The 25,433-nt window shown below is 39.6% G+C and overlaps 2 protein-coding genes across 2 annotated transcripts in view; both read left to right on the top strand.

Moving 5' to 3' along the window:
* Window positions 1-14,385, top strand: part of LOC135572855 (YY1-associated factor 2-like) — a 31,730-nt gene extending 17,345 nt beyond the window's left edge. The window contains exons 3-4 of the mRNA XM_065021356.1: window positions 666-821; window positions 11,824-14,385. Coding sequence (XP_064877428.1) covers window positions 666-821; window positions 11,824-12,103 — 436 coding nt within the window. The 3' untranslated portion in view covers window positions 12,104-14,385. The remainder of the gene's footprint in view (window positions 1-665; window positions 822-11,823) is intronic.
* Window positions 14,386-14,464: 79 nt separating this feature from the next.
* gxylt1b (glucoside xylosyltransferase 1b) lies at window positions 14,465-24,528 on the top strand. The gene is made up of 7 exons (XM_065021355.1): window positions 14,465-16,106; window positions 17,289-17,475; window positions 18,750-18,881; window positions 19,199-19,450; window positions 19,819-19,942; window positions 20,611-20,783; window positions 22,530-24,528. The coding sequence occupies exons 1-7, from the start codon at window positions 15,880-15,882 to the stop codon at window positions 22,728-22,730; spliced, it is 1,296 nt and encodes a 431-aa protein (XP_064877427.1). The 5' UTR covers window positions 14,465-15,879; the 3' UTR covers window positions 22,731-24,528.
* The last annotated feature ends 905 nt before the right edge of the window (window positions 24,529-25,433 follow it).

Below are 25,433 nucleotides of genomic sequence, written 5' to 3'. Positions count from 1 at the left end.
CACACTGACTGTATGGTGTAGTAACCTCACCATGGCACAACACAACACAACACACTGACTGTATGGTGTAGTAACCTCACCATGGCACACACACACACACACACACACAACACAACACAACACACTGACTGTATGGTGTAGTAACCTCACCATGCAGAACAGCAGATGGGTCTGTCAGCACTGTGGGCTGGGCTGCATTCACACTAGTGATTTGTCCGTCCCTAAAGAAGCAGCGTACAGGACCTGACAGCTCATGTATACAGTGGAATAATTGCATAATGCATGTTTTTGTGAAGCATTTCGACAGAGGAGGAGGACATGGGGTAGCTGCTTCTTCAGGGAGTAGGTTTGACTACACCCACAGATTGCATTCAATGCTGTTCAATGTTCTTTTAAGTATTAAGCTGGGTGGTTAGTGGTCACTGCTTCGGCCTTTTCACTTGTCATGTTGGCCTAGTTCTGTTTTTCCCATAAGTGACGTCATTGTTGATTGCTGTATCCAAGTTTCCAGCTTTTTCAAACGTTATTGTCGACACTTTACATTAAGGTGTACTTTATAAATGGCTTAGAAACGGCTAATTACTAGATAGTTTGTAAATATAACACATTGGTTTTTCTCGCTAAACGCTTCCCTGTCTCACTAATGGTACGGTGTGCTCCTACAGGAAGCCTCGTCCTGTCTCCCAGCTGGTTGCTCAGCGGGTAGCGCCGCAGTTCGCCTCGCCCACGCTGCTGCCCAAGAAGGACAAGAAGGACAGAACGGACCAGGAGAAGAATGACAAAGAGCCCACAGTGAAGAAGAACAACCACAAGAAGATGAGGTAAACATTCACAGATAAACAACTGTTTATCATGAACCTGTTGCATTTAACCTGTAGTAGTAGTAGTATGGTGTGATTAGTAGTAGTATGATAGTGTGTAGTAGTAGTAGTAGTATGATAGTGTGTAGTAGTAGTAATAGTAGTAGTATAATAGTGTGTAGTAGTAGTAGTAGTATGATAGTGTGTAGTAGTAGTATGATAGTATTTAGTAGTAGTAGTATGATAGTGTGTAGTAGTAGTAGTAGTAGTAGTAGTATGATAGTGTGTAGTAGTAGTAGTAGTATGATAGTATTTAGTAGTAGTAGTATGATAGTGTAGTAGTAGTATTTAGTATAGTAGTATGATAGTGTGTAGTAGTAGTAGTAGTATGATAGTATTTAGTAGTAGTATGATAGTGTGTAGTAGTAGTATGATAGTAGTAGTAGTATGATGATGTGTGTAGTAGTAGTAGTAGTGAGTATGATAGTGTGTAGTAGTAGTAGTAGTATGATAGTATTTAGTAGTAGTATGATAGTGTGTATGTAGTATTTAGTAGTATGATGTATTTAGTAGTAGTAGTATGATAGTATTTAGTAGTAGTAGTATGATAGTGTGTAGTAGTAGTAGTAGTAGTATGATAGTGTGTAGTAGTAGTAGTAGTAGTATGATAGTATTTAGTAGTAGTAGTATGATAGTGTGTAGTAGTAGTAGTAGTATGATAGTGTGTAGTAGTAGTAGTATGATAGTATTTAGTAGTAGTATGATAGTATTTAGTAGTAGTAGTAGTATGATAGTATTTAGTAGTAGTAGTAGTATGATAGTGTTTAGTAGTAGTAGTAGTAGTAGTAGTATGATAGTATTTAGTAGTAGTAGTAGTATGATAGTATTTAGTAGTAGTAGTAGTATGATAGTGTGTAGTAGTAGTAGTAGTAGTAGTATGATAGTGTGTAGTAGTAGTAGTAGTAGTATGATAGTGTGTAGTAGTAGTATGATAGTATTTAGTAGTAGTAGTATGATAGTGTGTAGTAGTAGTAGTAGTAGTAGTATGATAGTGTGTAGTAGTAGTAGTAGTATGATAGTATTTAGTAGTAGTAGTATGATAGTGTGTAGTAGTAGTATGATAGTATTTAGTAGTAGTAGTATGATAGTGTGTAGTAGTAGTAGTAGTAGTATGATAGTATTTAGTAGTAGTATGATAGTGTGTAGTAGTAGTATGATAGTATTTAGTAGTAGTATGATAGTGTGTAGTAGTAGTAGTAGTAGTAGTATGATAGTGTGTAGTAGTAGTAGTAGTATGATAGTATTTAGTAGTAGTATGATAGTGTGTAGTAGTAGTATGATAGTATTTAGTAGTAGTAGTATGATAGTATTTAGTAGTAGTAGTATGATAGTATTTAGTAGTAGTAGTATGATAGTGTGTAGTAGTAGTAGTAGTAGTATGATAGTGTGTAGTAGTAGTAGTAGTAGTAGTATGATAGTATTTAGTAGTAGTAGTATGATAGTGTGTAGTAGTAGTAGTAGTATGATAGTGTGTAGTAGTAGTAGTAGTAGTATGATAGTATTTAGTAGTAGTATGATAGTATTTAGTAGTAGTAGTAGTATGATAGTATTTAGTAGTAGTAGTAGTATGATAGTGTTTAGTAGTAGTAGTAGTAGTAGTAGTAGTATGATAGTATTTAGTAGTAGTAGTAGTATGATAGTATTTAGTAGTAGTAGTAGTATGATAGTGTGTAGTAGTATTAGTAGTAGTAGTATGATAGTGTGTAGTAGTAGTAGTAGTAGTAGTAGTAGTAGTATGTAGTAGTAGTAGTATGATAGTATTTAGTAGTAGTAGTAGTATGATAGTATTTAGTAGTAGTAGTAGTATGATAGTGTTTAGTAGTAGTAGTAGTAGTAGTAGTATGATAGTATTTAGTAGTAGTAGTAGTATGATAGTATTTAGTAGTAGTAGTAGTATGGTAGTAGTAGTAGTAGTAGTAGTATGATAGTGTGTAGTAGTAGTAGTAGTAGTAGTAGTAGTATGATAGTGTGTAGTAGTAGTAGTAGTGGTATGATAGTGTGTAGTAGTAGTATGATAGTATTTAGTAGTAGTAGTATGATAGTGTGTAGTAGTAGTAGTAGTAGTATGATAGTATTTAGTAGTGGTAGTATGTAGTAGTATGTAGTGTGAGTAGTGTGTAGTAGTGGTAGTAGTAGTAGTATGATAGTGTGTAGTAGTAGTAGTAGTATGATAGTGTGTAGTAGTGGTAGTAGTAGTAGTATGATAGTGTGTAGTAGTAGTAGTAGTAGTAGTATGATAGTGTGTAGTAGTAGTAGTATGATAGTGTTTAGTAGTGGTAGTAGTATGATAGTGTGTAGTAGTAGTAGTAGTATGATAGTGTTTAGTAGTGGTAGTAGTATGATAGTGTGTAGTAGTGGTAGTAGTATGATAGTGTTTAGTAGTGGTAGTAGTATGATAGTGTGTAGTAGTAGTAGTAGTAGTATGATAGTGTGTAGTAGTGGTAGTAGTATGATAGTGTTTAGTAGTGGTAGTAGTATGATAGTGTGTAGTAGTGGTAGTAGTATGATAGTGTTTAGTAGTGGTAGTAGTATGATAGTGTTTAGTAGTGGTAGTAGTATGATAGTGTGTAGTAGTAGTAGTAGTAGTAGTAGTATGATAGTGTGTAGTATGATAGTGTGTGTAGTAGTATGATAGTGTGTAGGAGTGGTAGTAGTATGATAGTGTGTAGTAGTGGTAGTAGTATGATAGTGTGATTAGTAGTAGTAGTAGTATGATAGTGTGTAGTAGTAGTAGTAGTAGTAGTAGTAGTAGTAGTAGTAGTAGTAGTAGTAGTAGTAGTATGATAGTGTTTAGTAGTGGTAGTAGTATGATAGTGTGATTAGTAGTAGTAGTAGTATGATAGTGTGTAGTAGTAGTATGATAGTATTTAGTAGTAGTAGTAGTAGTGTGTAGTAGTAGTAGTATGATAGTGTGTAGTAGTAGTAGTAGTAGTAGTATGAGTGTGTAGTGTAGTAGTAGTATGATAGTGTGTAGTAGTATGTATTTAGTATAGAGTAGTGTAGTGTTTAGTAGTAGTATGATAGTATTTAGTAGTAGTAGTAGTAGTATGATAGTGTTTAGTAGTAGTATGATAGTATTTAGTAGTAGTAGTAGTATGATAGTGTGTAGTAGTAGTAGTAGTATGATAGTGTGTAGTAGTAGTAGTAGTATGATAGTGTGTAGTAGTAGTAGTAGTATGATAGTATTTAGTAGTAGTAGTATGTAGTATTTAGTAGTAGTAGTAGTAGTAGTAGTATGATGTAGTAGTAGTAGTAGTATGATAGTAGTAGTATGTAGTGTGTAGTAGTAGTATGTAGTATTTAGTAGTAGTAGTGATAGATTTAGTAGTAGTTATGATAGTAGTAGTAGTAGTATGATAGTGTGTAGTAGTAGTAGTAGTAGTATGATAGTGTGTAGTAGTAGTAGTAGTAGTATGTAGTAGTAGTAGTAGTATGATAGTGTGTAGTAGTAGTAGTAGTATGTAGTAGTAGTAGTAGTAGTATGTAGTAGTAGTAGTATGATAGTGTAGTAGTAGTAGTAGTAGTAGTATAGTATTTGTGTTTAGTAGTAGTATAGTATAGTAGTATGTAGTATTTAGTAGTAGTAGTAGTGATGTATTTAGTAGTAGTAGTATAGTAGTAGTAGTAGTATAGTATGATGGTGTGTAGTAGTAGTAGTAGTATGTAGTAGTATGATGTATTTAGTAGTAGTATGATAGTATTTAGTAGTAGTAGTAGTATGATAGTATTTAGTAGTAGTAGTAGTATGATAGTGTTTAGTAGTAGTAGTAGTATAGTAGTATGATAGTATTTAGTAGTAGTAGTATGATAGTAGTAGTAGTATGGTAGTAGTATGATAGTAGTATGATAGTGTGTAGTAGTAGTAGTAGTAGTAGTATGATGGTGTGTAGTAGTAGTAGTAGTAGTAGTAGTAGTATGATAGTATTTAGTAGTAGTAGTATGATAGTGTTAGTAGTAGTAGTAGTAGTATGATAGTATTTAGTAGTGGTAGTAGTAGTAGTATAGTAGTAGTATATGTTAGTATGATAGTGTGTAGTAGTAGTAGTAGTATGATAGTGTGTAGTAGTAGTAGTAGTATGATAGTGTGTAGTAGTAGTAGTAGTAGTAGTATGATAGTGTTAGTAGTAGTAGTAGTAGTATGATAGTGTAGTAGTATGTAGTGTTTAGTAGTGGTAGTAGTATGATAGTGTGTAGTATTTAGTATGATAGTGTTTAGTATGTAGTAGTATGTGGTGTGTAGTTAGTAGTAGTAGTAGTGTTTAGTAGTGGTAGTAGTATGATGGTGTGTAGTAGTAGTAGTAGTAGTATGATAGTGTGTAGTAGTGGTAGTAGTATGATAGTGTTTAGTAGTGGTAGTAGTATGATAGTGTGTAGTAGTGGTAGTAGTATGATAGTGTTTAGTAGTAGTAGTAGTATGATAGTGTTTAGTAGTGGTAGTAGTAGTGTGAGTAGTAGTAGTAGTAGTAGTAGTAGTGTGTAGTATGATAGTGTGTAGTGGTAGTAGTAGTAGTAGTATGAGTGTGTAGGAGTGGTAGTAGTATGATAGTGTGTAGTAGTGGTAGTAGTAGTAGTAGTAGTAGTAGTAGTATGATAGTGTGTAGTAGTAGTAGTAGTAGTATAGTAGTATAGTAGTAGTAGTAGTAGTAGTAGTATGATGTGTTTAGTAGTAGTAGTAGTAGTGTGAGTAGTAGTAGTAGTATGATAGTGTGTAGTAGTAGTATGATAGTATTTAGTAGTAGTAGTAGTATGATAGTAGTAGTAGTAGTATAGTGTGTAGTAGTAGTGTAGTATTTAGTAGTAGTAGTATGATAGTAGTAGTAGTAGTAGTATGATAGTGTGTAGTAGTAGTAGTATAGTATTTGTAGTAGTAGTAGTATGATAGTGTAGTAGTAGTATGATAGTATTTAGTAGTAGTAGTAGTAGTATGTAGTGGTTAGTAGTAGTATGATGTATTTAGTAGTAGTAGTAGTATGATAGTGTGTAGTAGTAGTAGTAGTATGATAGTGTGTAGTAGTAGTAGTAGTATATAGTATTTAGTAGTAGTAGTATGTAGTATTTAGTAGTAGTAGTATGATAGTGTGTAGTATGTAGTAGTAGTAGTATGATAGTAGTAGTAGTAGTAGTAGTAGTATAGTAGTATGATGTAGTAGTAGTAGTAGTAGTATGATAGTAGTGTAGTAGTAGTAGTAGTAGTATGATAGTAGTGATTAGTAGTAGTAGTATGATAGTGTAGTATGATAGTGTGTAGTAGTAGTAGTAGTAGTATGTATGTAGTAGTAGTAGTATGATAGTAGTAGTAGTATGATAGTAGTAGTATGATAGTAGTAGTAGTAGTATGATAGTATTTAGTAGTAGTAGTAGTATGATAGTAGTAGTATAGTAGTAGTATGATAGTATTTAGTAGTGGCAGTATGTAGTGTGTAGTAGTAGTATGATAGTGTGTAGTAGTAGTAGTAGTATGATAGTGTGATTAGTAGTAGTAGTGTGATTAGTAGTAGTAGCAGTATGATAGTGTGATAGTGTAGTAGTAGTAGTAGTAGTAGTAGTATGTAGTGTGTAGTAGTAGTAGTAGTATGATAGTGTGTAGTAGTAGTAGTATGATAGTAGTGTAGTAGTAGTATGAGTGTGTAGTAGTAGTAGTATGATAGTGTGTAGTAGTAGTAGTAGTATGTATTTATAGTGTGATTAGTAGTAGTAGTAGTAGTATGATAGTGTGATTAGTAGTAATAGTAGTAGTATGATAGTGTGTAGTGTATGATAGTGTGTAGTAGTAGTAGTAGTATGATAGTGTGTAGTAGTAGTATGATAGTGTGTAGTAGTAGTAGTAGTATGATAGTGTGATTAGTAGTAGTAGTATGATAGTGTTTAGTAGTAGTATGATAGTGTGATTAGTAGTAGTATGATAGTGTGATTAGTAGTAGTATGATAGTGTGATTTGTAGTAGTAGTAGTAGTAGTCTGATGGGATTAGTAGTAGTAGTATGGTAGTGTGATTAGTAGTAGTAGTAGTAGTATGGTAGTGTGATTAGTAGTAGTAGTATGATAGTGTGATTAGTAGTAGTAGTAGTATGATAGTGTGATTAGTAGTAGTAGTAGTATGATAGTGTGATTAGTAGTAGTAGTAGTAGTAGTATGATAGTGTGATTAGTAGTAGTAGTATGATAGTGTGATTAGTAGTAGTAGTAGTATGATAGTGTGATTAGTAGTAGTAGTAGTATGGTAGTGTGATTAGTAGTAGTAGTATGATAGTGTGATTAGTAGTAGTAGTATGATAGTGTGATTAGTAGTAGTAGTATGGTAGTGTGATTAGTAGTAGTAGTAGTATGATAGTGTGATTAGGATTAGTAGTAGTAGTAGTCTGATAGTGTGATTAGTAGTAGTAGTATGATAGTGTGTAGTATAGTGTGATTAGTAGTAGTAGTAGTAGTAGTAGTATGATAGTGTGATTTAGTAGTAGTAGTATGTATAGTGTGATTAGTAGTAGTAGTAGTAGTATGATAGTGTGATTAGTAGTAGTAGTAGTGATTGATAGTCTGATAGTGTGATTGTGTATTAGTAGTAGTAGTATGATAGTGTGATTAGTAGTAGTAGTAGTAGTATGATAGTGTGATTAGTAGTAGTAGTATGTAGTATGAGTAGTAGTAGTAGTAGTATGATAGTGTTTAGTAGTAGTAGTATGATAGTAGTGAAGTGTTTAGTAGTGGTAGTAGTATGTAGTGTGTAGTAGTAGTAGTAGTAGTAGTAGTAGTATGATAGTGTGTAGTATGATGGTAGTAGGAGTGGTAGTAGTATGTAGTGTGTAGTGGTAGTAGTATGATAGTTTGATTAGTAGTAGTGTGATTAGTAGTAGTAGTGTATTAGTATAGTAGTAGTAGTAGTAGTAGTAGATTAGTATTTCAGCATGATAGTGTGATTAGTATAGTAGTAGTATGATAGTGTTTAGTGATTAGTATGATAGTGTGATTAGTAGCATGATGGTGTGTAGTAGATTAGTATTTAGTAGTAGTCAGTATGATAGTGTTTATTAGTAGTATGATAGTGTAGTAGTTGATAGTATTTAGTATTATTAGTGTGTAGTAGTAGTAGTAGTAGTAGTATGATAGTGTGTAGTAGTAGTAGTATGATTGTATTTAGTAGTAGTAGTAGTATGATAGTGTTTAGTAGTAGTATGATAGTATTTAGTAGTACAGTAGAAGTATGATAGTGTTTAGTAGTAGTATGATAGTATTTAGTTAGTAGTATGATAGTGTGTCAGTTAAAGTAGTCAAGTGCCAGTAGTAGTAATGTCTTGTTAACAAACTATTTAGGTTTATGATAGTGTGTTGTAGTTAGTATGAGTATTTCTACTTTGTGCATGATAGTATTTTAAGTTTTTACAAAAGTTGTTTAGTAGACAGATTATTTCACTATTTATAATTCACTGTAGTCACAAGTTCCATAGTGTCAGTATAGTTATGATAGTATTTAGTAGTGGTAGTATGATAGTGTGTAGTCAGTGTGTAGTAGTAGTAGTATGATAGTATTTAGTAGTAGTAGTATGATAGTGTGTAGTACAGTAGTTAGTATGAATTAATAGTCCAGTAAAGTGATGTCATGGTAGTATGGTAGTGTTTAGTAGCTTAGTACCATTTGACACCATTTGAGTCAATTGGAGGTGTGCATGTGGATGTATTTCAAGGCCTACTTTCAAACTCAATGACTCTGCTTGACATCATGGGAAAATCAAAAGAAATCAGCTAGTGTTTACCTCAGAGTAAAGTGTGTGGTAGTAGTATGATAGTGTTTAGTAGTGGTAGTAGTATGATAGTGTGTAGTAGTAGTAGTAGTAGTAGTAGTATGAATTCCAAACACCTGAAGTGGTATAGTTCAGTCTGTACAAACAATAGTACACAAGTATAAACACCATGGGACCACGTATGATAGTGTGTAGTAGTAGTCATACCGCTCAGGAATTTAGACGTAGTAGTAGTTCTGTCTCCTAGAGTAGAGTATGTAGTGTTTTTGGTGTAGTAAAGTGCAAATCAATCCCAGAACAACAGCAATATCTTGTGAAGATGCTGGAAGAAACTGGTACAAAAGTATCTATATAGTGTAAAACAAGTCTTAGTATGACAGTGCCTGTAGTAGTAGTAGTATGATTGTATTTAGTAGTAGTAGTAGTATGATAGTGTTTAGTAGTAGTATGAAGTATTTAGTAGCCACTGTAGTATGAAGTGTTTAGTACGCCATACAAAAGCCAGACTACCATTTGCAACTGCACATGGGGACAAAGATCATAGTTTGGAGAAATGTCCTCTGGTCTGATGAAAGGAAATTAGAACTGTTTGGCCAGAATGACCATCGTTATGTTTGGAGGAAAAGGGGGTAGTAGTAGATAGTATTTAAGAACACCATCCCAACCGTGAAGAGTAGTAGGGTATGATAGTGTGTGTGGCAGCATCATGGTATTTGTGGTAGTATGATAGTGTGTAGTAGTAGTATGATGTGAGTAGTAGTAGTGTAGTATTTTAGTGCAGGATAGTAGTAGGGACTGGTGCACTTCAGTAGTAAATGATAGATAGTGTCATGAGGAAGGAAATTATGTGGATATATTGAAGCAACATCTCAAGACATCAGTCAGGAAGTTGAAGCTTGGTCGCAAATGGGTCTTCCAAATGGACAATGACCCCAAACATACTTCCAAAGTTGTGGCAAAATGGCTTAAGAACAACAAGTAGTATGAGTCAAGGTATTGGTAGTAGTATGATAGTGTCATAAAGCCCTGACCTCCAGTATGATTTGTGGGTAAAATTTGTGAAATTTAGTAGCATAACTGAATAGTGTGTAGTAGTAGTAGCCTACAAACCTGACTCAAAGTGTGATTAGTAGTGTAGGAAGCTTGTGGTAGGTACCCGAAAGTGTGATTGACCCAAGTTACAATTTAAATACAAAGCTACCAAATACTAATTAGTGTATGTAAACTTCTGACCCACTGGGAATGTGATGAAAGAAATTAAAGCTGAAATAAATCATTCTCTCTACTATTATTCTGATAGTGTGATTTAGTAGTAGTATAGTAGTATGATAGTGTGATTAGTAGTAGTAGTAGTATGATAGTGTAATTAGTAGTAGTAGTAGTAGTAGTAGTAGTATGGTAGTGTGATTAGTAGTAGTAGTAGTATGATAGTGTGATTAGGATTAGTAGTAGTATAGTCTGTGATTAGTAGTAGTAGTAATAGTGTGATTAGTGATTGATAATTTACCTAAAACAGTGTGGTAAGTAGTTTTAGTGTGATTAGGATTAAATGTCAGTAGTAGTATGATAGTGTGGTTAAAGTATGGTAGTGGGTTCAAATGTAGTATGATAGTTTGATTAGTAGTAGGTGTTTGATTAAACATGATAGTGTGATTAGTATCAGCATGATAGTGTGATTAGTATCAGCATGGTAGTGTGATTAGTAGTAGTATCAACTAGTGTGATTATAGTTTCAGCAGTGGGATTATTACTAGTATTATTAGTGTCAGTGTAGCAGTATCAAAGTAGTATGATAGTAGAAAGGTACAGTTGAAGTCTGAAGGTTACGTACACTTAGGTTGAAGTCATTAAAACTCAAGCCACAAATGTCTTGTTAAAAACTATAGGTTTGGCAAGTTGGTTAGGACATCTACTTTGTGCATGACACTTAATTTTTACAAAAATTGTTTACAGACAGATTATTTCACTTATAATTCCTCCATCAGGTCAGATGTTTTCCAGGTTAAAAAGCTTGGAAAATTGAAAGTGATGTCAGCGCTTCACCATTTGACACCATTTGAGTCAATTGGAGTGTCATGTGGATGTATTTGGCCTACTTTCAAACTCAATGACTCTGTCATAATGGGAAAATCAAAAGAAATCAGACTTTAAGTCTGGATCCTTGGGAAACCAAACACCTGAAGGTACCATGTTCCACAAACAATAGTACACAAGTATAAACACCATGGGACCACCAGCCGTCATACCGCTCCAGCACTGTCTCTGTGTGGTGCGAAAAGTGCAAATCAATCCCAGAACACCAATATCAGATGCTGGCTGGTACAAAAGTATCTATATCAGTAAAACAAGTCTTATACGACATAGCCTGAAAGCTCAGCAAGGAAGAAGGGTCTCAAAACCAGACTACCATTTGCAACTGCACATGGGGACAAAGATCATACTTTTGGAGAAATGTCCTCTGGTCTGATGAAAGGAAATTAGAACTGTTTGACAGAATGACCATCGTTATGTTTGGAGGAAAAAGGGGAACGAAGAACACCATCCCAACCGTGAACCGGGGTGGCAGCATCATGTTGTGTGGGTGCTTTGCTGCAGGAGGGAGCCCAAAATAGATAGTGTCATGAGGAAGGGAAATTATGTGGATATATTGAAGCAACATCTCAAGACATCAGTCAGGAAGTTGAAGACCTTGGCCAAATGGGTCTTCCAAATGGACAATGACCCCCATACCCAAAATGGCTTAAGAACAACTCAAGGTACCCCTAAAGCCCTGACCTCCATCCTAAAGAAAATTTGGCCTGGATCCCCTACAAACCCCTGACAAACTTATTTGGCCTGAAACGTTTGACCCAAGTTCAACAATTTAAATGCAAAGCTACCAAATACTAATTGAGTGTATGTAAACTTCTGACCCACTGGGAATGTGATGAAAGAAATTAAAGCTGAAATAAATCATTCTCTCTACTATTATTCTGACATTTCACATTCTTAAAATAAAGTGGTGATTCTAATTTACCTAAAACAGGGAATTTTTACAAGGATTAAATGTCAGGAATTGTGTAAAAACTGAGTTCAAATGTACTTGGCTAAGGTGTTTGTAAACTTCCGACTTCAACTGTATATAGTTTCCACATATTTCATAAGCGCTCCAGTTTGTGTGGTTTACCCCCATCCTCTCTCTCTCTGTCAAAGGCTTATAACATCCATCTGTCTCCTCTCCCTCCATCAGGCCCAGGTTAAAAAACATTGACAGGAGCAGCGCTCAGCACCTAGAGGTCACGGTTGGAGACCTGACTGTCATCATCACAGACTTTAAGGAGAAAACCAAACCTCCCCCCTCCTCCACCACCACCACTACACCCCCCACCTCTACCACCCCCTCCAGCACTGTGTCTGTGTCTGCAGAACACCACAGTGGCTCCAGCTCAGACAACAACACTGAGAGAGGGGTCTCACGGTCATCTTCACCCCGGGGAGAGGGCTTCTTAGTCGGGACAGAGTCCCACTAGACCACCCCAATTGGAACCCCAGCCCAGCCCAACAGACCCTCAGACCTCCAACCCCTAGACCTTGGCCTGGATCCCCAACCCCTAGACCCTGGCCTGGACCCCTAGACTCTGGCCTGGATCCCCAACCCCTAGACCTTGGCCTGGATCCCCGACACCGAGACCTTGTCCTGGATCCCCAACCCCGAGACCTTGGCCTGGATCCCCAACCCGAGACCTTGGCCTGGATCCCCAACCCCTAGACCCTGGCCTGGACCCCTAGACCCTGGCCTGGAACACCAACCCCTAGACCTTGGCCTGGATCCCCAACCCCTAGACCTTGGCCTGGATCCCCGACACCGAGACCTTGGCCTGGATCCCCAACCCCTAGACCCTGGCCTGGACCCCTAGACCCTGGCCTGGACCCCCAACCCCTAGACCTTGGCCTGGATCCCCAACCCCTAGACCTTGGCCTGGATCCCCAACCCCTAGACCTTGGCCTGGATCCCCAACCCCTAGACCCTGGCCTGGACCCCCAACCCCTAGACCTTGGCCTGGATCCCCAACCCCTAGACCTTGGCTATGACTACTCATGGCTTAACATAGGCCACTAACCTCACTCCTCTGTCCTCAACTCTGATATGTAATGTTATCTCTGGACTTGCACATTTACTGTAGTACTAGCTACAGGTTACAGCTAGATCAACACATTTAGCAGCTACAGGTTACAGCTAGATCAACACATTTAGCAGCTACAGGCTACAGCTGGATCAACACATTTAGCAGCTACAGGTTACAGCTGGATCAACACATTTAGCAGTTACAGCTAGATCAACACATTTAGCAGCTACAGGTTACAGCTAGATCAACACATTTAGCAGCTACAGGCTACAGCTAGATCAACACATTTAGCAGCTACAGGTTACAGCTGGATCAACACATTTAGCAGCTACAGGCTACAGCTAGATCAACACATTTAGCAGCTACAGGCTACAGCTAGATCAACACATTTAGCAGCTACAGGCTACAGCTAGATCAACACATTTAGCAGCTACAGGCTACAGCTAGATCAACACATTTAGCAGCTACAGGTTACAACTAGATCAACACATTTAGCAGCTACAGGCTACAGCTAGATCAACACATTTAGTATCTACAGGTTACAGCTAGATCAACACATTTAGCAGCTACAGGTTACAGCTAGATCAACACATTTAGCAGCTACAGGCTACAGCTAGATCAACACATTTAGCAGCTACAGGCTACAGCTAGATCAACACATTTAGCAGCTACAGGTTACAGCTAGATCAACACATTTAGCAGTTACAGCTAGATCAACACATTTAGCAGCTACAGGCTACAGCTGGATCAACACATTTAGCTGCTACAGGTTACAGCTGGATCAACACATTTAGCAGTTACAGCTAGATCAACACATTTAGCAGCTACAGGTTACAGCTGGATCAACACATTTAGCAGCTACAGGCTACAGCTGGATCAACACATTTAGCAGCTACAGGCTACAGCTAGATCAACACATTTAGCAGCTACAGGTTACAACTAGATCAACACATTTAGTAGCTACAGGTTACAGCTAGCACTACTACTACCAACCTTGAGTTGTGGTTTGCTTTTGGACAAAAGAAACACCACAATCTGAAGTCTTGTTTTAATTAAATTTCTCTGATTAACTTTAGGCCAATTTCACTGACTTTTAAAAACTATTTTTTGAAACCTGTGTTCTAAACATGAAGTAATGTCATTACATTTAGCTGATCTTAGCCTATTGTACAGCTCTGTTTTAATGTGTTATAACATCACGTCAGTGTTAGTATCCATGTCAACATCGGAACTTTCAACCTCCTGTCCAATGAGAACTGTCGTGACATGATGATTATGGTTCAGAGTTCTTGAGTTTGTGTTGCATTATGGGAGAAAACATGAGGTACATGTGGAGAGGATGGAAAACCTATGGGCTCTCTTTTGGTACTTGTCTCTCAGTTGTAAAGTGTCATTTATTGATTGAATGTGTTGGAGACTGAATTGTATTGTCATTGACTCACATCAGCCGGGACCTGGTGTGGTTTTATCATTCATGAGAACATGTTCTTCAAAACAGCGTCTGTTTTTGAATTGTGTCCGTTTTAACACCACCTCAAATGGTTGATCATACCGTGTCACAACATTCACTGTTACATTTTCTATCCTTTGTTTTGTTTCTACCAAGCTTTGCTGTTTAGAAATGTATGGACGACTTGGTTGATTACATGGTTCAATGTCTATAAAGAAAGATATAAATAATGGCATTATGTGGAAAAGAGTTCTGCTTTCTGTCTGTTGTTCATGTTTCTATAAGAACAGGGTTCTAGACTTTAACAGCTTGTCCTGGATATGAACCAGGATTCTAGACTTTAACAGCTTGTCCTGGATATGAACCAGGATTCTAGACTTTAACAGCTTGTCCCGGATATGAACTAGGGTTCTAGACTTTAACAGCTTGTCCTGGATATGAACCAGGGTTCTAGACTTTAACAGCTTGTCCTGGATATGAACCAGGATTCTAGACTTTAACAGCTTGTCCTGGATATGAACCAGGGTTCTAGGGAACGTATGTTTGGATGGTCATTGATGACCAATAATGGGTAAGTAGTGAAAGTAATTCTTGGCACAGTGTTTGACCGACACAATTGGCCTGATGGACAGTATTCACACCTTGACTTTTTCCTCATTTTGTCACAAAGTGGGATTTGTTGTTGTCAACGATCTAGATAAGTATTCAACCCCCCTGAGTCAATACATGTTAGAATCCCATTTCTTCCTCTCTGGCGACTGAGTTAGGAAGGAGGCCTACATCTGTGTAGTGACTGGGTGTATTGATACACCATCCAAAGTGTAATTAATAACTTCACCATGCTCAAAGGGATATTACATTTCTGTTTTTTTATTTGATTTTTTACCCATCTACCAATAGGTTCCCTTCTTTGAGAGGCGTTGGAAAACATCCCTAAACTTTATGGTTGAATCTGTGTTTGAAATTCACTGCTCGACTGAGGGACCTTTCAGATAATTGTATGTGTGGAGTACAGAGATGAGGTAGTCATTCAAAAATCATGTTAACAACTGTTATTGCACACAGAGTGAGTCCATGCAACTTATTAGATGACTTGTTAAACACATTATTTTACTCCCGAACTGATTTAGGCTTGTCATAACAGGGTGGTTGAATACTTATTGACTCAAGACATTTTAGCTTTCATTTTTTAAATTCCACTTTGACATTGTGGGGTATTGTGTGTAGGCCAGTGACACAACATCTCAATTTAATCCATTTTAAATTCAGGCTGTAACACAACGAAATGTGGAAAAAGTCTAGGGGTGTGAATACTTTCTGAAGGCGCGGTAGGTAGAGTAGATCTTTCCTTTGTCTGGCCCTCCGGTGGCTACCGAGGATGAAAAGCCAGCCTTTTTACATACCGATAGCGCCATCTAGTGGATAACCTATAACCCACATCAAATACAATGCCGTTTCGTTTATTACAGGTCTACAATTAAAACATATCAGTAATATCAGAAGGATGCTCTGATATTTCATCATGAATGTGGTTTTGAAAAGTATATTTATTGTGTAGCCTACTTCTCAGAGTCACACACAGACCGGGAAAGGGATTCACTGTTATTTATACCCCTCCCTTCCCCCAATGGTTCTCCCAGAACAGTGTCTTGCCTGCAGTGTGAATGGTAGCAGCCAGCTTCGTTCTGTGTCATGACTTGGAGTTCTGAAAGCACTTTTACTTTGAATAATGCGCCGTTACATTCGTGCATTCCTCGTGTGCATGTTGTTTGCCGTATTCTCGGCCTTGTACGTGTATAGTAAACTATTTTATTCAGATCTGTCGGTCGGAGGAGGAGGACTGGGTGAGAAGACTTTCCTCCATCGAGCCGCGGACTCTAAGCGAAGCGACATTGGACAAGAAACCAGGCGAGGCCCAGACGAAACAGACCCAGGCGATCAACCCTGGTACACTGGGTAATAGTTACACTGCTTATAATATAGCTAGATTGTAATACACTTCAAAATGATTCAAACTAAACGAATGCATAACTTTCTTGGTGAACAAATATTTCCTCTGCAAGTAATGTATTGGAATGTGCACCATTGACAGATGTGTCTCCACAATAGTATCAGTATCAACAAATCTACTGCGACAAGACTAATTGTAACAATTCCTCTGGTTAACTTTCTGCATCCTTCCCACGTCCACTATGGTCATGGACACTGTACTTGCAGTTCCAGCCCAAACAACTACATTAGGATCAATTGCTGCTCGCAAAGAAATGTAAATATAGCGAAACAAGCTCAATATAGCGTGTATGTACCTGTACTAAAGAAACATACGCATTTTATCTGCGGGAAAGTTGACTGGTTGAATTAAGTTCAGTAGCGCGCATGGAGGTTCAATAACATATATTTCTTCGTGACTTGACTGTTGAGTTATTTCCACAACATCAAGAGTGACACCGATTTATTTTCATAGCTGATTGGTTTTCCTTCACCCTTTTGACCAACACTTTGAGGTGGTGCTGGCTGACCTACTAGGGGACCGCCATTGTAAATACGAAAGTATTCTTAATCTTAACTGACTTGCCTAGTTAAATAAAGGTTCAATAAAAATAAATACTAGTTACAGATGTCTTGAGACAAACACATGTGGGCATGAGTCGGTAGTCTACACCAGAAAAACATTACCACTGAATAATAATAATAGAAAAACAGATTGCAGTTGTTGAAATGGAAGTTAAATATCTGTTGGCCAACTTCAGTGGTCTCTGCTGGATTGCTAAGCAACAGGATATGCAATTAAACGGGTGCTTATGGCCTTTAACGGTTTGTTACAGTCAACAAACTAGTGTGAATGACAAACAAGATAATCCGGTTGCCTAGACGAACACGCCCCCTTCTCTCCTACAACAACTTTAAATGCTCACCTTGCTGCTTTGTCTCTTCAGTCAAGCAAGGGATCCCTGTCGGCTGTCATGTTTAGCTGGATGTGACAGGCATCTGGATTACTGTGATGAGAGGAGAAGAATAGCCTTTTCAAATCCTCCGAACCAGTTGGTGAACCTGGCACGAATCATTGACAAAAAGGTTTTAACCTTTTAAATGAAACAAACGTTGGTTCAACTGTAGCGTACTTGTCTTTATTGGCAGGGACATCCTGAGGAAAGCAGAGGGCCGTGTGAGGACTGCTGCAGCCATGCACCTGGCTGTCGTGGCCTGCGGACAGAGACTACAGGAGACTCTCACCATGCTGAAGTCTGCTGTTATGCTCAGCATCAAACCACTGTGCCTACACATCTTCGCTGAAGACCAGCTGCACGCCAGCTTTATAGAGGCTGTGAGTTGGACTGGATGCACTACAAGGCCTATAGCCTGTGATTGAAGTATAATAATGTGGTAGTAATGAGATGTGATAATGATGGTGTAATATCACATGTCCTACTATGATAATGTAATAGCATCTACATCACAACTCTAACATATAGGCTTCAATAAAGTCCCATTTGGTCCAGTGTACATGATACACACAGAATAGAAAACACTACGAACAGCTGCTCTTTCCATAACAGACTGACCAGGTGAATCCAGGTGAAAGATATGATCCCTTGTTGATGTCACCTGTTAAAGCCACTTCAATCAGTGGAGATGAAGGGGAGGAGACGGGTTAAAGAAGGATGTTTAAGCCATGGAGACAGTTGAGACATGAATTGTGTGTGTGTGGCCTTCAGAGGGTGAATGGGCAAGACAAAAGATCGAAGTGCCTTTTGAATTGGGAACGGTAGTAGGTGCCAGGCGTACTGGTTTGTGTTAAGAACCGCAATGCTAATATGATGAGCTTACGGCTCCCGAGTGGTGCAGCGGTCTAAGGCACTGCATCTCAGTGCTAGAGGCGTCACTACAGACCCTGGTTCGATCCCAGGCTGTATCACAACCGACTGATCGGGAGTCCCATAGGGCAGCACACAATTGGCCCAGCGTCGTCCAGGTTAGGGGAGGGTTTGGCCAGGGTAGGCCGTCATTGTAAAATAAGAATTTGTTCTTAACTGACTTGCCTAGTTAAATGGTTAAATAAATCAAATTAAAATGCTGAACAGTTTCCTGTGTGTATCAAGAATGATCCACCACCCAAAGAACATCCAGCCAACTTGATACAACTGTGGGAAGCATTGGAGTCTACATGGGCCAGCCTCTCTGTGGAATGCTTTCCACACCTCTTAGAGTCCATTCACTGACAAATTGAGGCTGTTCTGAGGGCAAAAGGGGATGGAACTCCATATTAGGAAGGTGTTCCTAATGTTTGGTGTACTCAGTGTATAACCTAGACCAGGGGTGTATAACTAACTCCATGGAGGGCCCAGGTTCTGCAGGTTTTTGTTTTTTCCTTTCAATTAAGACCTAGACAACCAGGTGTGGGGAGTTCCTTACTAATTAGTGACCTGAATTCGTCAATCAAGTACAAGGGAGGAGCGAAGACCTGCCTCCACTCAGACCTCCGTGGAATGAGTGTGACGCGTGGCCTAGAGGTTATCTATCCTGTCTATAAACCTTATTTACCTCTTCTTAAAACCTCTGTGTAATGACACTTGTCTGTTTGCTTTGTTCTGTGTTTAGTTGGAGTCGTGGCCAGGTTCGTTCCGCTCCAGGTTGAACTACACTCTGTACCCCATCACTTTCCCCCGTGAGAATGCTGGAGAGTGGAAGAAGCTCTTCAAACCATGTGCTTCTCAGAGACTATTCCTACCTGTGAGTTTCATAGCTGGAGAAATTCTATTTTGTATAACTAAATATTAGCGTGATGATGGTTTCCAGGGCCTCAGAATAATATCTTGGAGTAAAAATGTTACTGTACATGTGTACACTGCTAAATGGGTTGTCTGTTTCTGATTCTCTCTTGTCTTCAGTTGATCCTAAAGGAGGTGGACTCAGACATCTTGTTCCTGACCTCTAACCTCTGTTTCTGTTCCCCAGCTCATCCTAAAGGAGGTGGATTCTCTAGTCTACGTGGACTCGGACATCTTGTTCCTGGCCTCTGACCTCTAACCTCTGTTTCTTTTCCCCAGCTCATCCTAAAGAAAGTGGATTCTCTAGTCTACGTCGACTCGGACATCTTGTTCCTCCAGCCTGTAGACGCTCTGTGGTCCCTGCTAGCTCACTTCAACGCTACCCAGCTGGCCGCCATGGCGCCGGAGCACGAGGAGCCGCGCATCGCCTGGTACAGCCGCTTCGCCCGCCACCCCTACTATGGCAGGACGGGCATCAACTCTGGAGTCATGCTCATGAACATGACACGCATCAGGGCCACATACTTCAAGGTAATAATAAACTTTGACCAGCAGAGATGACCATTGCAATTACATTCAGATGTAATATAAACTTCGACCAGCAGAGGTCACCATTGCAATACATTCAGATGTCATATAAACTTTGACCAGCAGAGGTCACCACTGCAATACAGTCATATGTAATATAAACTTTGACCAGCAGAGGTCACCATTGCAATATAATCAGATATAATGTCATCCAGAGATGGGAGAATCGAGATTTTCTGCAATAAATGTATCCTTGTTGAATGAATGACAAACAAACCTCATAATAAAGATGTTTGCACAGGCACTTCGATTTTACACTTAGCTCGTTTTCCACGATGTAACACACCCTCTGTCCTGTTCTGTGTGATCAGAATGACATGACGTCACTGGGTCTGAGGTGGGAGGAGCTGCTGATGCCCCTATTGCAGAAATATAAACTAAACATGACCTGGGGAGACCAGGACCTGCTCAACATCATCTTCCATCACAACCCTGGTGAGACTCACAGCTCAGTACCTCCCTTATTACACCACATGATGAGACACATGACATATAGACAGTGTATATGGTTGTTATAGTAGAAACATCAAATCAAATTCATTTATAAAGCCCTTCTTACATCAGCTGATATCTCAAAGTGCTGTACAGAAACCCAGCCTAAAACCCCAAACAGCAAGCAATGCAGATGTAGAAGGACGGTGGCTAGGAAAAACTCCCTAGAAAGGCCAAAACCTAGAAAGGAGTCACACCTTGGAGAGACTCAACTCTCAACACACAGCTGTTTAACACACCATTCAATACGATTTTACTGCTGCAGTTGAATTATTTGTTCATTTTATTTTCATTTTTTTACATAACACTTTTTTAAAGCATTGTTGGTTATATACTTGTAAGTAAGCATTTCACTGTAAGGTCTACTACACTTGTTGTATTCGGCACGTGACAAATAAAATGTGATTTGATTAGAAACATGAACCTTTTAAATGTGATAGTTGTGGCAGGTATCCCAGCTCCAGCCCTGCAGGGTAGCAGTGTCTTGTCTTATTGTTTACCTGGGTAATAAGGTGTGTCGAGATGATCAACTAAAAGCTCCAGGGCCAGAAGACAACCAGAAGTATTGGCTTTGTGCCCCTCTAAACTAGCCCTTGTCTCTCCCTCTCCAGAGTGTCTGTTGGAAGTCCCCTGCCACTGGAACTACCGTCCAGACCACTGTATCTACGGCAGTAACTGTGGCTCCGCGGAGGAGGAGGGTATCTTTATCCTGCACGGGAACAGAGGAGTGTACCATGACCTCAAACAGCCTGCCTTCAGGGCCGTCTACGACGCCATACGACAGGTAAACTAAACGATCACAGATCAGTGTAGTCTACGACACCGTACGACAGGTAAACTAAGCGATCACAGCTCAGTGTAGTCTACGACGCCATACGACAGGTAAACTAAGCGATCACAGATCAGTGTAGTCTACGACGCCATACGACAGGTAAACTAAGCGATCACAGATCAGTATTTCAGCCCGCCTTCTGGGCCGTCTACGATGCCATACGTCAGGTCAACTAAACAATCACAGAGCAGTATTTCAGCCCGCCTTCTGGGCCGTCTACGATGCCATACGACAGGTCAACTAAACAATCACAGAGCAGTATTTCAGCCCGCCTTCTGGGCCGTCTACGATGCCATACGTCAGGTCAACTAAACAATCACAGAGCAGTATTTCAGCCCGCCTTCTGGGCCGTCTACGATGCCATACGTCAGGTCAACTAAACAATCACAGAGCAGTATTTCAGCCCGCCTTCTGGGCCGTCTACGATGCCATACGACAGGTAAACTAAGCGATCACAGATCAGTATTTCAGCCCGCCTTCTGGGCCGTCTACGATGCCATACGACAGGTAGGCTAAACGATCACAGAGCATTTTTTCAGCCCGCCTTCTGGGGCGTCTACGATGCCATACGACAGGTCAACTAAACAATCACAGAGCAGTATTTCAGCCCACCTTCTGGGCCGTCTACGATGCCATACGTCAGGTCAACTAAACGATCACAGAGCAGTATTTCAGCCCACCTTCTGGGCCGTCTACGATGCCATACGACAGGTAAACTCAACGATCACAGATAAGGGTTTACAGATGGGAAAACAACTTGATTGTCTTTCATTGATTGTGTATTAGGTGTGTAAGGAACTGTTTGTTTGTGCGTCCAGACCACGTCTATGCAGATCTCCACACGTTTTAGTGTTGAGTGAAACAGATTTCCTCATCAGAATGTGTTCTAACTGATCACAGTTGTTTTAATGATATCGATGACACTGGGCATTGGTTTAATGACATCATCAATGTCCAGGTTCGTATTGCTTTCCTATAACTAAGGGTCGAGCGTCCATCAGAAAGATGCCTGGTCAATATTTCGTCCTTGCCTCTCAGTACGCCTGACACACACACACACACCTCATACATAATATGTGAGAGTATTAAAGCCACAGTTAAAGCACGGCCCAGGAAAGAGCAGTAAAGTTTTAGTGCTGATGGTTCATGTAGAGGATCCACTGGCACAGTGCTCCGTCATCCTCGTAAAAACAACACACACATTGGAAATGGAGCTTTATGGCCGGGGGGGCGGGGCTTCACTTTTAGTAACCCAATATCAGGGACTAAACCAAACGAGAGGATGTAAAATAGTCATCCCCTTTGATTTCCTGTGAGGGCTGTAAAGGTACTTCCATTATTGGGAAGAGGAGACTGATTGTGTCTGTAGTTGGACCGAGGAGGATAATAAGGGGGGATTCTTCTCTCTCTACATCACCTCAGCAGCTTCATGGACATTTATTCCAATGAAAAGAAAGGTTGGAAGTCTTTATACAACTATTAAACATGTTTCACTACCTGTCTATTTGATCACACATTAAAAGCAGGCAATGATGTGAATTGTAAAATGGTGAATTGTACTGATTGTAAGACGCTCTGTATAAGAGCTTCTGCCAAATGACTAAAATGTAATGAATTTCTGGCCACAGCTGCAGTAGATATCTAGAAGTGTGGACTTCACGTAGTGCCTGTTTGATAACAGAATGCTCTATGTCTCAGTACTCATTTAGGGAGGATCCTGTGAGCTCTCTGCTGGTCCCACTGGAAGAAGAGCTGTTGAAGACGACCCGTTCATACTGTGGTAAATCACATGTTCTGTTTACTAAGAGACTGGCTCACAGCCTGGCCAACGTCAACAGAGATGCTCAGCGTCCACATGGACGGGAGTCTGAAGTCCTGGGCCTCCAGGCTGTCCTATAGTGTTGTCATGTTCAGAGAGGTGATAGCCTGGGTTCTGTTCATTAGAGCACACTGTAGCAAAACTTTTTGCAACGGATAACTAAAATGGGCGTTTCTTATTGGACAAGTTGAGCTAGTGCCTACTCTGTTTCATTTTGTCGTCTTCTGTTTCATGACTACTTGGCACCTACAGCTACATGGCTGAATGAATTCATTTATACATTTTATTTAACTGGACAAGTCGGTTAAGAACAAATTTTAATTTTACAATATCAGCCTACCCCGGGAAAACCCTCCCCTAACCCGGACGATGCTGGGCCAGTTGTGGGCCACCCTATGGGACTTCCGATCACAGCCGGTTGTGGGCCACCCTATGGGACTCCCGATCACGGCCGGTTGTGATACAGCCCGGAATCAAATCAAGGTCTGTAGTGACGCCTCTAGCATTGAGATACAGTGTCTTAGACCACTTCGCCACTCGGGAGGAAGAGACGAGATGGATGTTGGTGACTTCATATGCAGGAGATACATACTGTGTGAAGAATGATGTCGCTGTCATCACTACAGATCCCATATCTTGTTCAGCGTTTCTCTGGTCATAGTCATCTGTATAGGAGGCTATATGACATTTCCAATGCTGACGAGGCTCTTCTTTAATAGTGCTGTCTGCTGTATTCAAGAGGCCTTGCTCTCCATATTGGAGAATGTGGTCTTATCCGGCCTGCAGAACATGACTAAACTCAATCAGTCTTCCTAAGCTAGATGGTACCTCTCCTATTGACAAAGAGCTACTCTGAGGCCTCTGCCATAATGTGGACAGCATAGTGCCATGGGAGAAGAAGGAGGCACAGACAGGAAGCTGTTTTGGAGTTTGCTTGATCGAAAATGCACTTTTTTCAATGGCAGTCTTTCCCCTTTCTATTTTAAGATAAGAGGAACAAGATACGGATTAATGTGAGTTCTGGATGTTTACAGTTTATTGTCGTTCTTTAGTTTTTGTGTCAATTTGTTTACTTTGGAAATAGTTACAACCAGTACTTCTCTTTGTGTGTTATTTTGTTTGTGAAGGTTTTATTAGATGTGGTATGGATGAAGCCTTCCGTACTTTCTGCACTGATCTGTTTCAGACACATTGTCAGACATTTATAAAAGTCTTTATTACTCTGATGTCAATTCCCTCCTTTAAACATGCTGGAACATTGTCTTTGAAAAACCACTTTACTCTGCAGTCAGTCAGTTTTCATGTGTTGTTCAGACGACAGATCGTCTTCGGTACATTCATTTGCGTTGTGTTTATAGCTAATGCCAAAGTTTTTTTGCACTGTTGAATGTTTATTTGAAACATTGACCGTCAAAACAAACAACTTCCTTCTGTCTGTCATAGAATGATCTTGAAGATGTTTAGTCATTTGTACAATGCATATCTTCCTAATGATTACTTTGTGTATTTTATTATGTGTAAACAGGTAACTGCAGTATATTTTGTAGCAGAAAGGTAGTACTCCCCTTTTTGTATATGTCTGTCACTGTATCTTAACCAACACGTAATGTATTCTGTTAAATCCAGTAGTACACAATTTGATAGCTTGCCACCAGATGGCAGTATTGCTGCATCATGAACAGCAGTTAGCTGGACGAGAGGAGAGACTGTCAGGTTCACCTATTACATTGAGGGGGATTCATGACTAAATGTGGGACAAATATACACCGTTAACTAAATGTATGCCGTCAAAATATCTATGCAGCAATAATGTTATGGGGCGCTGCCTGTGTGGTTCAGATGGGAGTCAATCTATCAATAAATCAAGTATAAATTCTTTATGATTGTCCCTACAGTTAACAGCTACGTAGTGGAGGTAGTATTTACAACTATCCACTATGTCAATATGAATGCCTGATATTCCCTGCCATCGCCCTAATAACTCCTGTGAACTTGTGCTTGGCTTGCGGCTTCTCTATTGTCTCCATTGATTGTGTCATATCACCTCCACTTCAAGCAAACGATGGAACAAACTCCTAACCGGCACTGTTCCTTATGAGCAGATTTCCACTGATACTCAGCATCTTTTTCATTTATGCTGCGAAGGTGAGTGACTTGAGCCAGATTGATGGCATGTTTCTGTCGCTGTTCCTCACAGATCAATATAACAGTAAATACCCAGTGATCCGGCCATCTGGGGCCCTGGTGTCTGTCTGCTTTGAGCTGCTCATAACCTGGAACTGATGGGCCGTTAACATACCGCTGTAGGCCGCCCAGCTCTACTGCCATGGCATTGACAATATTGAATGGTGTTATAGTGTAATACACCTTCCCATCTATATAGTCATGTCTCCATCCCAAATGCCACCTTATTCCCTATGCAGTGCACTACTATTGAGCAGGTTCCTATGGGCCCTGGTGAATGGTAGTGCGCTAAATGGGGAATAGAAAGGGAAAGTAAAGGGGGGTACCCTGCATTTAACCCCTCTAAATCAGAGAGGTGCGGGGGGCTGCCTTAATCCACATCCTGGTCTTCGGCGACCAGGGAACAATGGGTTAACTGCCTCGTTCAGGGGCAGAACCAAAGATGTTTACCGTGTCAGCCCGGGGATTGGATCCAGAAGCCTTTGGGTTACTAGTCCAACCCTGTAACCAGGAAGAGCCATCTGGTATGGATCCCATCCCTTTACTGCTGTGGTCTGATTCATAACGTGACCAAGCTTCATTTACCACTTCATCTATAA

Source organism: Oncorhynchus nerka, linkage group LG8 (assembly GCF_034236695.1).
Source record: "Oncorhynchus nerka isolate Pitt River linkage group LG8, Oner_Uvic_2.0, whole genome shotgun sequence".
In the NCBI taxonomy this organism is placed as follows: domain Eukaryota; kingdom Metazoa; phylum Chordata; class Actinopteri; order Salmoniformes; family Salmonidae; genus Oncorhynchus; species Oncorhynchus nerka.
Note: the sequence above shows the minus strand (reverse complement) of the source record. Positions and strands in the feature narration are given on the sequence as shown.